Source organism: Budorcas taxicolor, chromosome 3 (assembly GCF_023091745.1).
Source record: "Budorcas taxicolor isolate Tak-1 chromosome 3, Takin1.1, whole genome shotgun sequence".
NCBI classification, from domain to species: Eukaryota; Metazoa; Chordata; class Mammalia; order Artiodactyla; family Bovidae; genus Budorcas; species Budorcas taxicolor.
The window spans coordinates 48,979,273-48,994,943 of NC_068912.1; the positions used below are offsets into that span (position 1 = coordinate 48,979,273).

A 15,671-nucleotide genomic window follows, 5' to 3' on the forward strand; every position below is an offset into this window, starting at 1 on the left:
ACCAACTTTCTGTGCCCTGAAAGACAAGCAGTGGCAGGCAGTGTGGGCTGGGGTATGAAGTAGGGAGGGGCGAGATGTGTATGTCTGCCAGGTGGCAGCAAGTTTTTTTCTGTACTGGATTTGACAGGATTATCTGGAGTTCTTCTGACCAGTATATTTGTTAGTCAGAAGTCAGGAAGGGCATTAATCTCTGCATGCATTTCTTGGTATTTCATATCTAGACATGTCACAGTTAAGCGGCCGGCAGCTTGATGGGCTGCATTAAGGCAGGTCTGAGTCACCCCATCCTCTCAAGTCGCTGACCAGGAGATACAGCAGAGAATCACCCAGCTACCCTGCATAGTGGCCCACAGTAGAAATGGGGGGTAAAAGCTTCTGGACACTACCCTCCACTGTTAAGAATGACTGAAGTGACTGGCATTTTACCGGCAGTTGGTCACCAGTTGGATGTATTTGTTGCTGTCATTACAGCAGCGGTGTTGGGAGATTTGCCATAAGGGGATGAAGACAGCGGTTCTCTCACATCTTGACAAGATTCTGGAGGCCTGAGATCCAGGCAACATAAAGCGTCACCCACCTTGTGATCCCAGGGTAAGTCCTCACCATAGATAAGAATAACCACATGAAAAAAAAGATTCAGGACTTTCCTGGTGGTCTAGTGGCTAAGACTCCATGCTCCCATGCAGGGGTCCTGGGTTCTAGAACTGGTCAGGGAACTAGATTCCACATGCTGCAACTAAGACCCGGTGCAGCTGAATAAGTAAATAAATAAATATTAAAAAGAAAAAGATCTTGCTGTTCCAGACACAATGGGAAGACACACAGTTCAGGTTTTCCAGCCTGCCCCACATTCCACACAAAGCATGTCACAGCTGCAATGTGGTAACATGGTGCCTGTGTGCCCGAGCTCAAAGCAAGTCACCAGGACAAGGCTGAGCACACCCCACAAGGACCTCAGGTCATTTAAACTGACCCTCTTCTTCTGCAGAAGCTCAGTGAGGTGGAGGGATTCACCCAAGTTCCACCAAGAAGGCAGAAACCCAACTGTTGCCATACTTGGCTAGGGGCTGCCTTTACTTAAGAGCTCCTCCCAGGAGACAGGTTGGAAATCATTTTCAAACCTGTTTGACCTCAGCCCATAGCTCACTTTCTACAGCCATTCCCACTTTTCTGGAAGAGCAAAGAATTGAAAAGGAAGGCAATGCTCAACATGATAAACATACAGTGCATTAAACAACAGCCAAATACTCACCAGAAATGAAGTGGGAAACAAGACAAGTAGGACTGTAGTTGAACAACACAGCCAAACCAAGGGGACTCCAGTGGTACCCACAGTAAAGGTTCCTTCCCCAGTTTGCAAAATCCCAACTCCGCCTGGGCTCACTCACAAGCCTTGAATGCTCATCAGGCTTCACTTTGGCAGTCAGACGTCTCAACAGAATTATGAATTTGAGACCTCAGGAAATTAAATAAAACACCACTTGATTCCCAAATGACACACTTCAATAAGCTTTAAGGTGGTTCAGCAGTAAAGAATCTGCCTGCAATTCAGGAGATGTGGGTTTGATCCCTGGGTTGGGAAGATCCCCTGAAGAAGCGTATGGCAACCCACTCCAGCATTATTATTTTTTTTTAATCCACTCCAGTATATCTTGCCTGGGAAATCCCGCAGACAGAAGAGCCTGGTGGGCTACGATCCATAGGGTCCCAAACAGCTGGACACAACTGAGTGGCCGACCATGCATGTCCAAACATACCAGGCACTTTACTGACTGGTAAAAAGCCTTTAGTCGTAATGCGAAAATGAAAATCCATGAAATTCTACCATTTGCCTGTAAGAATTGAAGAGAGAACATTCTGGAACATTTTGGTTCCAAAGCCAGTGAGCCCGCCAGTTGGTGTCAAACCTAGAGGAACACTGATCTAAAGCCACCATCAGCACTAGTTCAGATGTCTGTATCCTCCGTGGACAAAATGTACACTCAGGAAGGCATTTCCACGGGGAACCATGTGTGGACCATAGAATAAGGGGCAGGCCTCCTGCTGATGGGCTAGCCTGCAAGGTCCCACTTGGGGACTTCTCAGCTGGACTCCTGCAAAGTGCTGGAAGGAAGGGGGAGGCTGCAGGATCTCATCTGAAAAACTCTGAGAACAGCCTGGCCAGTCGGCCTCCCAGAAGCTCTGACACAGGCATGGCTGAGGGGAGGAGGTGGGCTTAGACCACCCCGACTGGCCTTTCCTGGGTTTATAATTGCCTGATCCAGCCCCCAGCCCCGTCATTGTTCCCACACCTTTCCTGTCCTCCTCCACAAAAATCTGCCTGAAATCAGCCTTGCTTCACAGCCAGTCTGGACTCTGGCTCGGGCAGGCGCTCAAGAGACCCACCCTAGACAGTGGCTGTGACTCCCTCTCTGGCTGTTCAAAATGCACAGTGTTCTGGGGATATGGCTTCAACTCCTAGTTCCGCCACTAACTAACTACAGACCCTCTCTAAGCCTCGGTTTCCTCATCTATATGTTGGAGATAACTATTTCAAGGGGCTGCAGTGAAAACTCACAGTTGATTTACTGCGGGAAAGTGCTGAGCACCCAGCTAGCCATACAGTGGGGGTCGAGGGCATGCGTTGTGGGCTCAGGCGTGTCCGACTCTTGGTGACCCCATGGACTGTAGCCTGCCATGGAATTTTCCAGGCAAGAATACTGGAGCAGTTGTCCTGTCCTACTCCAGGGTATCTTCCCAAACCAGGGACTGAACCCGTGTCTCTTGCACCTCCTGTATTGGCATGCGGATTCTTTACCACTGCGCCACCTGGGAAGCCCGTGAGTGCCAAGAAGCTGTGGCTACTGTTGTTGCTATCAGCTGTGACCTCTGGTGGTGCTCTATGCTCATGCCTGACAAATCCCACCTCTTCAGTGCAACCTCTCCTTATCATCAAGTCAAAGCACCTCCCCATACCAAGACTCCCTTTCCTGAACTTCAAAGACCTCATTCCAGCACATACAGTTATATATATATCTCAAGCAAGTGTCTCGCAGTCTCCCCCGTTCCCCACACTAGTTTGTCTGCTCCCTGAAGCCCTGACTTGCTTTATATTGACTCTGTTTCACCACAGTCCCCTTCTCGTTATACCTTAATGGTTTGAATACAACATAAATAATTAGATGTTGGATAAATAAAAGTGTGAGGTGTACACACACTTGGGATTTACAACGTAGAGAGGCAAGTAATGAGAAATGATGAGATGTGGAATTTCATTCCCTACCCTGCAGGTGAATTACCTGGTACTCTTAGGCTGAGTATCGACAAAATGCAGCAACTGCCACTAGCCTCCCTCCCAGGCCCATGCAAGACGGATTAGGCTTTTAAGCAGCAAAGCTGAAACACAGCCCGCTCCTTGATATTAAGTTAAGAAGAGCATCTGGGTTCTGATGGTAACAAATGGATCTCATTCTCCTCTAGCATTTCCCGGCTCCTTCTGCACAAAACTAGCAAGATTAAAAAAAAAAAAGCCTCAATTCTTTTAAATCGGATTTCCAGAGAAAATCTTTTCCTAGCAACTCATTCCAGTGCCAGGAAATTTTTCAAAGGCTAATCTAAATTCCTTCTCTCTCCCTTTCCTTTGTCCACTGCCAAATGAGATCGACAATAGCTCTGGCCACGACTCCACAACAATCATCTTTATTCTTACAAATCTTTTTTTTTTTTTTCTTACCATGCTGCATGGCATATGGGATCTTGGTTCCCCAATCAGGGATCAAAGCCGTACCCCCTGCATTGGAAGCAGAATCTAAACCACTGGACTTCCAGGGAAGTCCCTACAAATCTTCACTTCACTCTGCTTTCCAGGAGTTGTTTGGACGACAGGTGACCTTTTCCCTCCTCATCAGTATTCACATTGCTTCTTTCTCTTTTATTCTTCCTCCTCTTCTGTCTCAATCTCCTAAACCTGAGGCTTCCCAGCAGTGCCCACATCACCTGGCAGCGCCCAGTCCTATAGGAGTCACCCCACATTAAAGCTGCTCTAGGGACCTCCCCTGTGGTCCAGGGGCCAAGGCTCTGAGTTCCCAATTCAGGGGGCCTGGGTTCCACCCCTGCTTAGGGATATAGATCCCATGTGCTGTAACTAAACAGTTCGAGTGCCACAACTAAAGATCCCACATGCCACAACAAAGACTGAATATCCCATAGCCAAATAAGTGAATGAAAAAAAAAATATATATATATATATATATACACATTTTTTAAAAAAAGCTGCTCTGGCAGCTGGTTTAGGCCCAGGCACAATGCACTGGCACCAAGATCAAAATTCAAAGACCTATCCCTGTTTGCAACACTGATTCACCATGAGCTGGATCCTTGAGGCTAGCTGAGTCTTTTCTGTGATTCAGGGACAATCATTCCCATTGTACGTCTGTTAAAAGGATTTCAACAATTTATAATAATTATACTGCGATTAATACTAACACTATTTATGATTATGGAAACATTTTGAACTCCCAAAAGTAAAGGTACAGGGTTAATATAAGATGCTGAAATGTCAGAATGCAGAAAGTACATCCCTTAGGATAAAAGGGCGGATAAAACAAGCAAGAACATAGTTTGAGACAGTGGCTTTCAAGTCTGTTCAAGCAACAGAGCCTGTCTTTAAAGGAAACCTTCAGTGGAATCCCACTTCTCAACCAGATAAAAGTGGGGCTGCTCTGGTTGGAGGCAGGGGCGGGAGGTGGTGATGCTGATATGAGCCCAGAGCCCATCCTTCCTCCTTCTCACCCATTTCTCTCCTCTCTTGAAGTGGTGGTCCCTGCAGTATCCATAGAGCCCCAGGGGTCTATGAAGCAGTGAAAGAGGGACATGCAGAGAACCTGAATTTCCTAATACTGTGAGGGAACAGCAACTCAGCGTTAGGGCCCTAAGGACCATGTGGCCAACATATTGATATATCAAAGGTTCCACTGCTTTTGTCTTTCCAGTCTGTCTATATGTATCTTAGCTTGATTTTCATGTATATATATTTTATCACAGTATATATTTGTAATGCATCTCAATAGCATCTTCATAGAATAAGTTGGTATCTGGATGTGTACAGAGAATTCTAGGGGAGAGAGGCTGGTACATTACACTGTGACAAGACATTCACAGGGTCTGGCTTGACTTGCTACGGGACCTACCGTTCTGAAAGGTACAATAGTATTTTACTGTGCTTTATACATACTTGCTTGAAGTGATCCAAGTGAAAGCTAAACACACTCTAAAATGTATGCCAAGAGTCTTAAGAAGAGCCTTAAATATAGGGCTTTACTATAAGAAGACTACAATCTCCCCTGAATAATATAAGGTATTCTTAATACCATTTATAAGACATTAAACATAGATGGCCTAATTAGTCCCTTTACTTCTACTGGTACATTTATTAGGAAGAAGGGCAAAAATAAGAAGTATTTTTCTAAGCGAGTACTGTGAACATTTAAATTATAAAACAGCCTGCTGACTTATAAAAATACTGCTTTGTGTAAATTTGACTAAGGGTTATTAAAATTTCCTAAATTATCGACAGAAAAATAAAATACATATCTAATTTTCCACTGGTTTGAAAGACTCAGGAGGAAAAAAAATCTGAAATTCAAACAATCACAGTATATAATTTTTCAGATTTTTAAAGGAATATTTATAGCTTGAAAGTGAAAGGCTTGTGAAATATATAAACATTAAGGAGGCAGTCCTTTTCCTATTTCAGGAAAATTATAGTTCTTGGAGAAGACATTGAAAATTTGCTCTCAGTTGATACATATGCATTGTATTAGAGTTTCTAAAGCCTCCTCCTCTTTTTTTTTTTTGAAAGAGAGACACATTTCTTTCAGAATTTGAAGACTTGTATTAATGACCTAAGGTTCTAAGGCAAAGGACTGCAGACAACAGCCAAGGAACCAGATCCTTCCATCCAGCTCTGCTTCCCTCAGTACAGAGCTAAGAGTAATTTTCACATGTTAAAAAGTTGGAGAAATTCAAAATAAGAAGAATACGTCTTGACACATAAAAAATATAAAATTCAGATTTCAGGCACCTCCCTGGTGATCCAGCAGTTAAGAATCTACCTTCCAATGCAGGGGATGTGGGTTTAATCCCTGGTGGAGGAACTAAGATTCCACATGCTGCGGGGCAACTAAGCCCTCGCACTACAACAAAGACACAGGGGAGCAAAAACAAAAAATAAAATTCAGATTTCAGTGCCCATAAGTTCTGCTAGAACACACTCAGGCCCATCCAGTTACATCCTGTCTGTGGTTGCTTTTCTGCTGCGGCAGCAGAGCTGAGTAGCTGTGACCGAGACCCAGATGACCCAAAACCTGAAAACTTTTACACAATCTGGCCTTTACAGAAAAACTGGCTAACCCCTGGCGTAAGAGACAGTGCCCACTGGCAGGCCCTCACACCGCGTGTCCCCGGCGCAGGAGACGTACCTGGTTGAGATGGTGCAAGCCCTTGTCAAGACACCAGAAGCAGCAGCAGCAGCACTGGGACACGCACCTTGACAAGGCACCGTCCTGCTGAGTCAGGTTCAGAAAGAAAGGAACAGTGTCACCAACAGCACAGGAAAGAGGCAAACAGAAGTGTCTCCCAGCACACCCTGTTCCTACTTGGAGATCTGCGTACCTGGAGAAGCATCACAGCAATTCTCATGGGCACAGGAGTTCTTCTATTCTGTATATGCTACTGCTACTACTAATTACTATCATTACTATACTGATGAGCAAGGGTTCTCTTCTGTGGGCTTACCTGTTAGGAGTGCTGTTGAGTTCAGCAGAAAGGGAAACGGATTAGCTTGTTTTTACTAGCAAAGGTGAACCAGACCTTTTGGTTCTAGTAAAAACAAAACAAAACAAAAAAAAACACCTCTCTTCCTTCATCTTTTCCTAAGTGTCTTCAATCATAAACTCTGCTTTTTCAAACCATAGTTTATATTCATGAGAATTTCACATCCCACAGACAATAAAACTAATGCATTGTAGTTATGCGTCCACACACATACACAAAATCAGGTTTAATTTTTTAGAAATACATCCCATATTAAGACTTTCAGGGTTAAATTTTGGGGGATAAGTTAGTCCTTTGAAATATAACTTGAACTTGTGTATAACTCAAGAATGGATGAATTAATAAAACTTATTGGGGGAAGGGGTGATTAAATGTATCTTACTGCCCAGACTGGGGTTGGGGTGGAGGAAATCCCTGAAAACAATCCTGAAATAGTTTTCTATTAGGACCCCAGGGACAACTTAGCCTTATATAGACATTTTCTTGTCCCAGTGTTAATTCCACTAGATGAAATCTGACCTGCATCCTTTTCAGCCTGGCTATCGTTGTGAATGAGCCATTTAATGTAAGAAGGACCTCACAGTGGCCGTGTGAAATGCTTATACTGCAGGTACAGTATAGGGCTGTAAGGCTGCTGAGGAAGACTACTTTTTTTTAACCTAAGAAAGGACACATTTCTCCAACAGTGACATCACCAAAAGGGAGTTTGACCCCTTTAGTCCTTATGGGATCTAGGAAGTGATAAATAACCTCTTAGACCTCAGCCAGAGAGGCTAACCCATTGACTGTTAGATTTATGGAAGCTGTTTCCCCAAAAAGTTTAAGGTGCCTAGCTCTGGGGGGTACAGTGAGTTCCCTCATGTTTATTAACTTATGATTATCTAGTACTAATGCATATTTATATATAAAACACATGCATATATACATATATGAGGACTTCCCTGATGGCTCAGCAGTAAAGAATCCACCTGCAATGCAGGAGCCACAGGAGACGCAGGTTTGATCCCTGGGTCAGGAAAATCCCCTGGAGGAGGAAATGGCAACCCACTCTGGTATTCTTGCCTGGGAAATCCCATAACAGAGGAGCCTGTTGGGCTACAGTCCATGAGTGAGTGAGTGAAGTCGCTTAGTCATGTCCAACTCTGCAACCCCATGGACTGTAGCCTACCAGGCTCCTCCATCCATGGGATTTTCCAGGCAAGAGTACTGGAGTGGGTTGCCATTTCCTTCTCCAGGAGATCTTCCCGACCCAGGGATTGAACCCAGGTCTCCCACATTGTAGGCAGATGCTGAGCAACTAAGCAGAGCATGAGATACATATATGAATATATTTAATATATATAAACTATACCAATCTACTTGAAATAAAAAGTTGCTCTGTTCTTCAATAAATCTTTCTCTAAGTTTCCTAAGGTTGAAGGATCGATTTCAAAATGCACCAGCCAGAGTAGCTAGATTTATCCTGGATGTGCAAATGTCTCTTTAAGTCCCAACATGTAGTTAAGCAATATTTCAACAGAAAATACTCTCTGATCAGGGGGGTGAGGGCTTAGTGTGCATTTCAAGGTAAGGAAGCTAGATAATATTATGTGAAAGCCAATCAACTGCTCTTAATTAATATACTAATCTTAAATCTTGATTTACAATTAAATCTTGATTGGGCTTCCCTGGTGGCTCAGAGGGTAAAGAATCTGCCTGCATTGCAGGAGACCTGGGTTTGATCCATGGGTTGGGAAGAATCTCTGGAGAAGGAAATGGCAATCCACTCCAATATTCTTGCCTGGAGAGCATGGACAGAGGAGCCTGACAGGCTACAGTCCATGGGGTCACAAAAAATCGAATACAGCTGAGCAACTAACACTGACTGACTGAAATCTTCAACAATTCAGATTTCTGCTTAAAAGAGCAAACAAAGACAATTTTAAAGTATAATTACAAATCCACGTGTAAAACTTTCCCAGTTTACTAAAAGCACATACCTATACCAAAATTGCTGGACTCATTGTTTGTGAAACTCTGACTAAGTCACCAACACAGAGGTGGGGCTGGGGGGCTGGGGGGCTGCGGGGGCGGGGCTAACATTGTGTGAGAACAGAAAAGTTGGGGAAAATCCAACCTTTCCTTATTTGGCAGGCCAGAAATACCAAGAGAACAGCTGTTTTCCTGGTGTTTTGGTTTCCACTGGCATTCATAACCAAATGTGCATGGAAATAAAAACGGAGAAGAAAAACCCCCAGGCACAAAAGCCGCACAGTTTTCTGTCTTTTGATCTGAGATTTAGGTCAGCTTGCCCATTTCTCACGATTAAGCATGAACGCACACACAGGCACATGCAACTAACTTCCCATGACACCCTCCAGGAAACACAGAAGGTGGGGAATATTTTAGCATTAAAACAGAAATAAGCAAATCTCCTCATGTTATGGTCTATTTTTCTTTCTTTAAAAAAGCATGATAAATGTCCATAAAACCTTGCTTAAATTTCATCTTAAGAATTTCTCCCATTTGTTCAGCATTTAAATAGGAAGAAAAAGCAGCAAGCTAAGAACTAAGCACTCCCTACACCACCTGTGCCACCATGTTGGAGAAAATCCAACAAAATTACACAAAAAAGGGAGCTGGACAGGAAGGTTGCTGGGGGTGGGGTGCGGATGGGACCTGAAGCCCATTGGAGCTTTCTGAATGGCCCCTGGCACAGGTCACATTCCTGTCCTGGGACCCAGTGCAGTTCTCCAGTGATTCACTTTTCTGTAACCCAAACACAGAGCACACTCTGTTTTAACGTGTTGCCTTACCTTCTCTTTCAGAGTGTTATACACGTACATGAGAACAGCTCTTGGAATCCTCACCGCAGTGATTAAAAATGACCCTTTGACAACTGTTCCCTGATGGTAGCAGAAAAGAATGGAGAGAGATGAAAGGATCGGGCGATCAGGAGGGTCACTTTTATTTCTGGGAACAGGAGAAAAAAAAGACAGCATTTTAAAAAACACTATTTAGAAAGAAACAAAAAAACTTCTCTCTGGTTCAAATCATCTACGGTACTAACAATTTAGAAAGCAGTGATGCCATCTGCATTTGGCAAAATTTTTATACTCCTTGCTAGCTAAGGTTAAATTATTTCTTGGACTAAGTTAAGAAATATTTTTGGAGGTATTCAATGTTACAAACAAGGAAGAGAAAATTTTAAAACATACTGATGAGGTGAACACTTTACAACACCTAACCACCTCCACCAATCCATTAAATTGGGTATTGATCCCATTTTCAGTTTCAGAAGTTTAATTATATAATAATCCCCTAGATTTAAATTACACACTTGCATCTGTAAATATTGCCAGTATTAGCTTGGTGATGAAAATCACTACCACATCACATGACCAGGATTGGCTCACAGCAGAGGGAGGAAGAGTTTTGGCTTCTCCAAAGCTCCTGAAACCCAGCTGATTTCTCCTCTGTTCTGTAAAGGTCACCTCACTGTGAATCATTTACGGGACTTGTCATGACACAGCTCTTAAGAATGCAAAAGTCAGTTTCACACGCCGGGGGAAAAAAGTGAAACAGAACAGAATGGGCACATCTTTCTTCCCCCTCCCCCACACCTGAAAGATAAAACAAAGGCGGGAGGGCTGATGTCACCCCTCCCCTGGCCCACTGAGGCCAGCTCTAGAAAGTGAGGCCCTTTCCGAGAAGCTCCTTCACGCGATTCCAAGGGAGGCTTGCTTTCTGCATAATGGATTATTCTACAGCTCGCTCTGGTTGCTAATAAGTCACTGTGAATTAAGGTTTTGACCAGAGCCTAGGTTTTCGGGGAGGAAAAGGAACGCAGCCAGAAATGTTTCCAGAGCTGGCAACGGCCACATTTTGCTGTTACTTAAATCATCCAGGAAGGAAGAGAGAACATGAAAGTAACGTTGGGAGCAGAGCAGCTGCAATCCAGCCGTCCCACAAAAAGGGCGATGTGTGTTTCAACTCAATATTGTTGAAAATAGGAAATGCCAGGGAAGCTATTGCTGATATGAATTCACTTAGATCTGATAAACTAGAAAAGTAGCACAGCCAGGAAAGTCTGACATGTTTTTTCCCCTTTCCTCAGTCCTTTTTTTTCTTTTTTTTTTTTCAGAGGAAGACTGTTTACTTTCCCATTGAGGAGATCCATGTGCCTTAGAACTGACTGGTTCTCAAGCAGGGATGCAGGCAGATGCAGGCAGACGAGGGCAGCGCTTGCTCTCCATCTGATACGGAAACAAGTGATTCACAGGCCTGGAGGGCTGGTCCTCCAGGCATGAGGTTTGGGCTTAGACATCTATTCTCTGAGGTTTCGCAGGGATGGGATTGACCACTTAAGGCAGGGTGGTGTCTACACTGTCTGGATGGCCCTCATCCGTGTCACATCCCAGTGATGGCTCCAGATGCTTTTGGGCTTGGCTGGAAGAAGACGTACATGTTCCAGAAGCTGACTTACCACTTGGGAGAGAAAACCTGAAAAGAGGGCCAGCTCACAAACCAGGCCAGCCTGTGGAGCCAGAACTCACTCAATACCCAGGAAAGGGTTAATCACTGGGGGGTCTCGGAGACCCCACCTTCCTGCCCTAGACTTTTTCCACATTCAAAGGTTATATCACCCTGTCAACCCCTCCTCTGCTGTGCATGTCCCTAGGGCCTTCATCTCTTCACAAACAGCAAAACCTGCCTTCAGGAAGAGGCTTTGATTACACCTAGTGAAGCTTAAACTAACACTTCACCACATTTTGAGAACTGGAGTTTGGGACCACAATGCAGCGAGGGACATACTGAGCAGCTCAGTGATGGGCTTATGAGGATGCCACAGCCTCCTGGTGGGCTTCCACTTCTGTCCACAGGGAGTACTGCATGCTGGGCACCTTTTGCTGGGTTCTGTGGGTGGTGGCAGTAGGAAGGCCCTGGGCAGCAGGGGAGAGCTGGAGACTCCAGGATGTACCCCACAAGCCCAGCTCCTCTAGTTTTAAACTTGTGGCTGCTCTGAGTGCTGAAGGTGCCTGGCTGTGTGTGACGGAGACAGGGGGTCCCAAGACACAGCATCAGTTCAAATCCCTGGGCAAACCATTTTCCTTTTTTTTTTAAACACTACTTTTTAAACATTTTTATTTATTTATGACTGTGTTGGATCTTCACAGCAGCACGCAGGCTTTCTCTAGTTGCGATGAGCAACTATGAAGGGACTACTCTTCATTGCGACCGCTTCTCTTGTTGCAAAGTACAAGCTCTAGGTGCACAGGCTCATTAGCTGAGGCACACAGGGCTTATCTACTCTGTGGTACGTGGGGATTTTCCTGGACCAGGGATCAAACCCATGTCTCCTGCACTGGCCGGCAGATTCTTAACCCTTGGACCACCAGGAAGTCCTGTGCAAAGTGTTTAATGTTCTCGTTCACCTAAGTCTATAACGCCTTTGGGTCATGGTACCTAAGTGCTATTATACAGCTATGATTTGCTTCAACATAACTTACTCCAGAAACTTAGGAATCTTGGAGGCACGTTTTAGCTCTGGTTACATCCAGTCGAGTGCTCACTGAGAACTCTTCAACAGCATGGATAATTCATTCTGTGTTGCGGCTCCTGGACAAGGATCAGGCTGCACAGTGTCAGTCTGGTCCTGGGCAAAGGAGTGCGGTGTGTCCCTGAAGAGACCTCGTCCTTTCCTGACATTTCTTTCAGCAGAATCACTGCAAGATGGGGTTGGGAGGACTGTGGAGGAAGCTGTGAGGTTCATTTATCCAATCCCAAAGAAAAAAGGAAACTCTTTGTTATGAAGAACAGGTCCTCAGCAGCTCTCGTCAGGGTTAGCAAACTCATGTGTCTCCTACCAAAATTCCTTAGGCTCAGCTGTGAATCCACTTTCTCACTTCCTCTTCAGCAAATCCAAAGCAGCTGGAAACCATCTTCTGTATACTTGCAAGCGATGAAGTCATGACTCAAGCGTCCCTTCTCCAAACTGAGCAGTGCTGGCTCCTTCCTATCACACCCCAGCCCCATCTTTATGGCTCTCAGTTGACCTCTCTGAAATTCAAGCAAATGGTGGTAAAAGGGAAATTACACAGGATGCCCATGTCCTGGTACTTGATGCTCCTTGGATGACCTCTTCATCCCTCTTACTGCTTAAATGAATGACAGAGATGAATGCACTCTGGCTATATTTAATTCTCACCCTGCATGCAGACTGGAACATGAGATTAAAGAATTATAAGCCCTGAGATAAGGGAAAACCTTGAGGTTTCAAAATTAGCACACAGTCAAAAAGAATGCAGAACTCTTTAATAAACGAAACAGCACTGCTAAAAATAAGTCAGTATGCATTTTATTTTAAATTAGTTTATCAAATATGTGAAATATCTTAAAAAGGCAAATAGCACTGCTAGGTGTAACAGGGAAAACAGCAGTTTTTTTCCTCCACCACTAATTGTCTCTCCCTAGAGGCAGTATTTTAGCTGTTTCTTCTGGAACCCACCTTCACACTCCTAAATTACTTGTTCTTACTGGAATTTCTTCATTTTTTCAGTCTCAGAGACTGTCTACTGACTTCCCACTATGGAAGACACAGGTTTCATTCTCTTGGGAAGCTTAAACTCCCAAGTACACTCATTTTCCCACTCCTCGTCTTCTCAATATAATTATACTGAAGTTCTAAAAGATTTCTCCCCAGTTTTACTGAGATATAATCGACATGTAACAGTATGTAAGTCCAAGGTATACAATGTGTTGATTTGACCCACATATATATTGCAAAATGATTACTATCTTCGGGTTAGCTTATGCCTCCATCACTTCATATAATTAACCATTTCTTTTTTTGTGGTGAGAACATTCAAGGTCTCTTCTCTTAGCAGCTTTCAAGTATATAACACAGTATTGTTAACCATAATTATCAGGCTATAGTTAGATCCCCAGAACTACTCATCTTTTAACTAGAAGTTTGTGCCCGTAATCCATACCTCCCCTTCTCCCCTACCTCACTCCCGGGCAACCACCATTCTACCTGTTTCCATTAGTTCAGCTTTTTTAGATTTGACATATAAGTGGTATCATCCCTATTTGTTTTTCTATGATGTATCACTTGGCATATTGCCCTCAAGATCCATTTGTGTTGTTTTAAATGGCATGATGTCCTTCTTTCTCATGGCTAAATGATATTCCATTATATACGCTAGTAAAGTAATGCTCAAAATTCTCAAAGCCAGGCTTCAGCAATACGTGAACCATGAACTTCCTGATGTTCAAGCTGGTTTTAGAAAAGGCAGAGGAACCAAAGATCAAACTGCCAACATCTGCTGGATCATCGAAATGGCAAGAGAGTTCCAGAAAAACATCTATTTCTGCTTTATTGACTATGCCAAAGCCTTTGACTCTGTGGATCACAATAAACTGTGGAAAATTCTGAAAGAGATGGGAATACCAGACCACCTGATATGCCTCTTGAGAAACCTATATGCAGGTCAGGAAGCAAAAGTTAGAAGTGGACATGGAACAACAGACTGGTTCCAGATAGGAAAAGGAGTACGTCAAGGCTCTATATTGTCACCCTGCTTATTTAACTTATATGCAGAGTACATCATGAGAAACACTGGGCTGGAAGAAACAGAAGCTGGAATCAAGATTGCCGGGAGAAATATCCATAACCTCAGATATGCAGATGACACCACCCTTATGGCAGAAAGTGAAGAGGAACTAAAAAGCCTCTTGATGAAAGTGAAAGAGGAGAGTGAAAAAGTTGGCTTAAAGCTCAACATTCAGAAAACAAAGATCATGGCATCTGGTCCCATTACATCATGGGAAATAGATTGGGAAACAGTGGCAGACTTTATTTTTTGGGTCCAAAATCACTGCAGATGGTGATTGCAGCCATGAAATTAAAAGATGCTTACTCCTTGGAAGAAAAGTTATGACCAACCTAGATAGCATATTCAAAAGCAGAGACATTACTTTGCCAACAAAGGTCTGTCTAGTCAAGGCTATGGTTTTCCTGTGGTCATGTATGGATGTGAGAGTTGGACTGTGAAGAAGGCTGAGTGCCGAAGAATTGATGCTTTTGAACTGTGGTGTTGGAGAAGACTCTGGAGAGTCCCTTGGACTGCAAGGAGATCCAACCAGTCCATTCTGAAGGAGATCAGCCCTGGGATTTCTTTGGAAGGAATGATGCTAAAGCTGAAACTCCAGTACCTTGGCCACCTCATGCGAAGAGTTGACTCATTGGAAAAGACTCTGATGCTGGGAGGGATTGGGGGCAGGAGGAGAAGGGGACAACAGAGGATGAGATGGCTGGATGGCATCACTGACTCGATGGACGTGAGTCTGAGCGAACTCCGGGAGTTGGTGATGGACAGGGAGGCCTGGGGTGCTGCGATTCATGGGGTTGCAAAGAGTCAGACACGACTGAGCGACTGAACTGAACACCAAATTTTCTTCATCTATTCACCCTTCGATGGACACTAAGGTTGTTCCCATATCTTGGCTATTGTGAATACTGGTGCAATGAACATAGGTGTGAAGACATTTCTTCAAGATTCTTTTTTTTATTTCCTTTTGATATATACCTAAGAAGTGGGATTGTTGGATCCTATAGTTCTGATTTTAATTTTTTGAGGAGGCTCCATACTGTCAGTTTCCATAATTGCTGTATCCCAAATTTGCACACCCCATTCCACAGTGAACAAGGGCTCCCTTTTCTCTACATCCTCGCCGACATTAGTCACCTCCTGTCTTTTTGATGATAGCCATTCTAACAGGTATAAGGTGGTATCTAATTGTGGTTTTGATATGTATTCCCTGATGATTAGTGATGTCGAGCACATTTTCATGTGCCTGTTTTTGTATCTTCTTTG

General features: G+C 43.9%; 1 protein-coding gene across 1 annotated transcript in view; it reads right to left on the minus strand.

Annotated features, from left to right (window-relative positions):
* SLC44A3 (solute carrier family 44 member 3) overlaps positions 1-15,671 on the minus strand; it is an 83,107-nt gene that overhangs the window by 17,768 nt on the left and 49,668 nt on the right. Inside the window, exons 11-12 of the mRNA XM_052637614.1 lie at positions 9,609-9,765; positions 6,459-6,545 (exon numbers count right to left, since the gene is read on the minus strand). Coding sequence (XP_052493574.1) covers positions 6,459-6,545; positions 9,609-9,765 — 244 coding nt within the window. The remainder of the gene's footprint in view (positions 1-6,458; positions 6,546-9,608; positions 9,766-15,671) is intronic.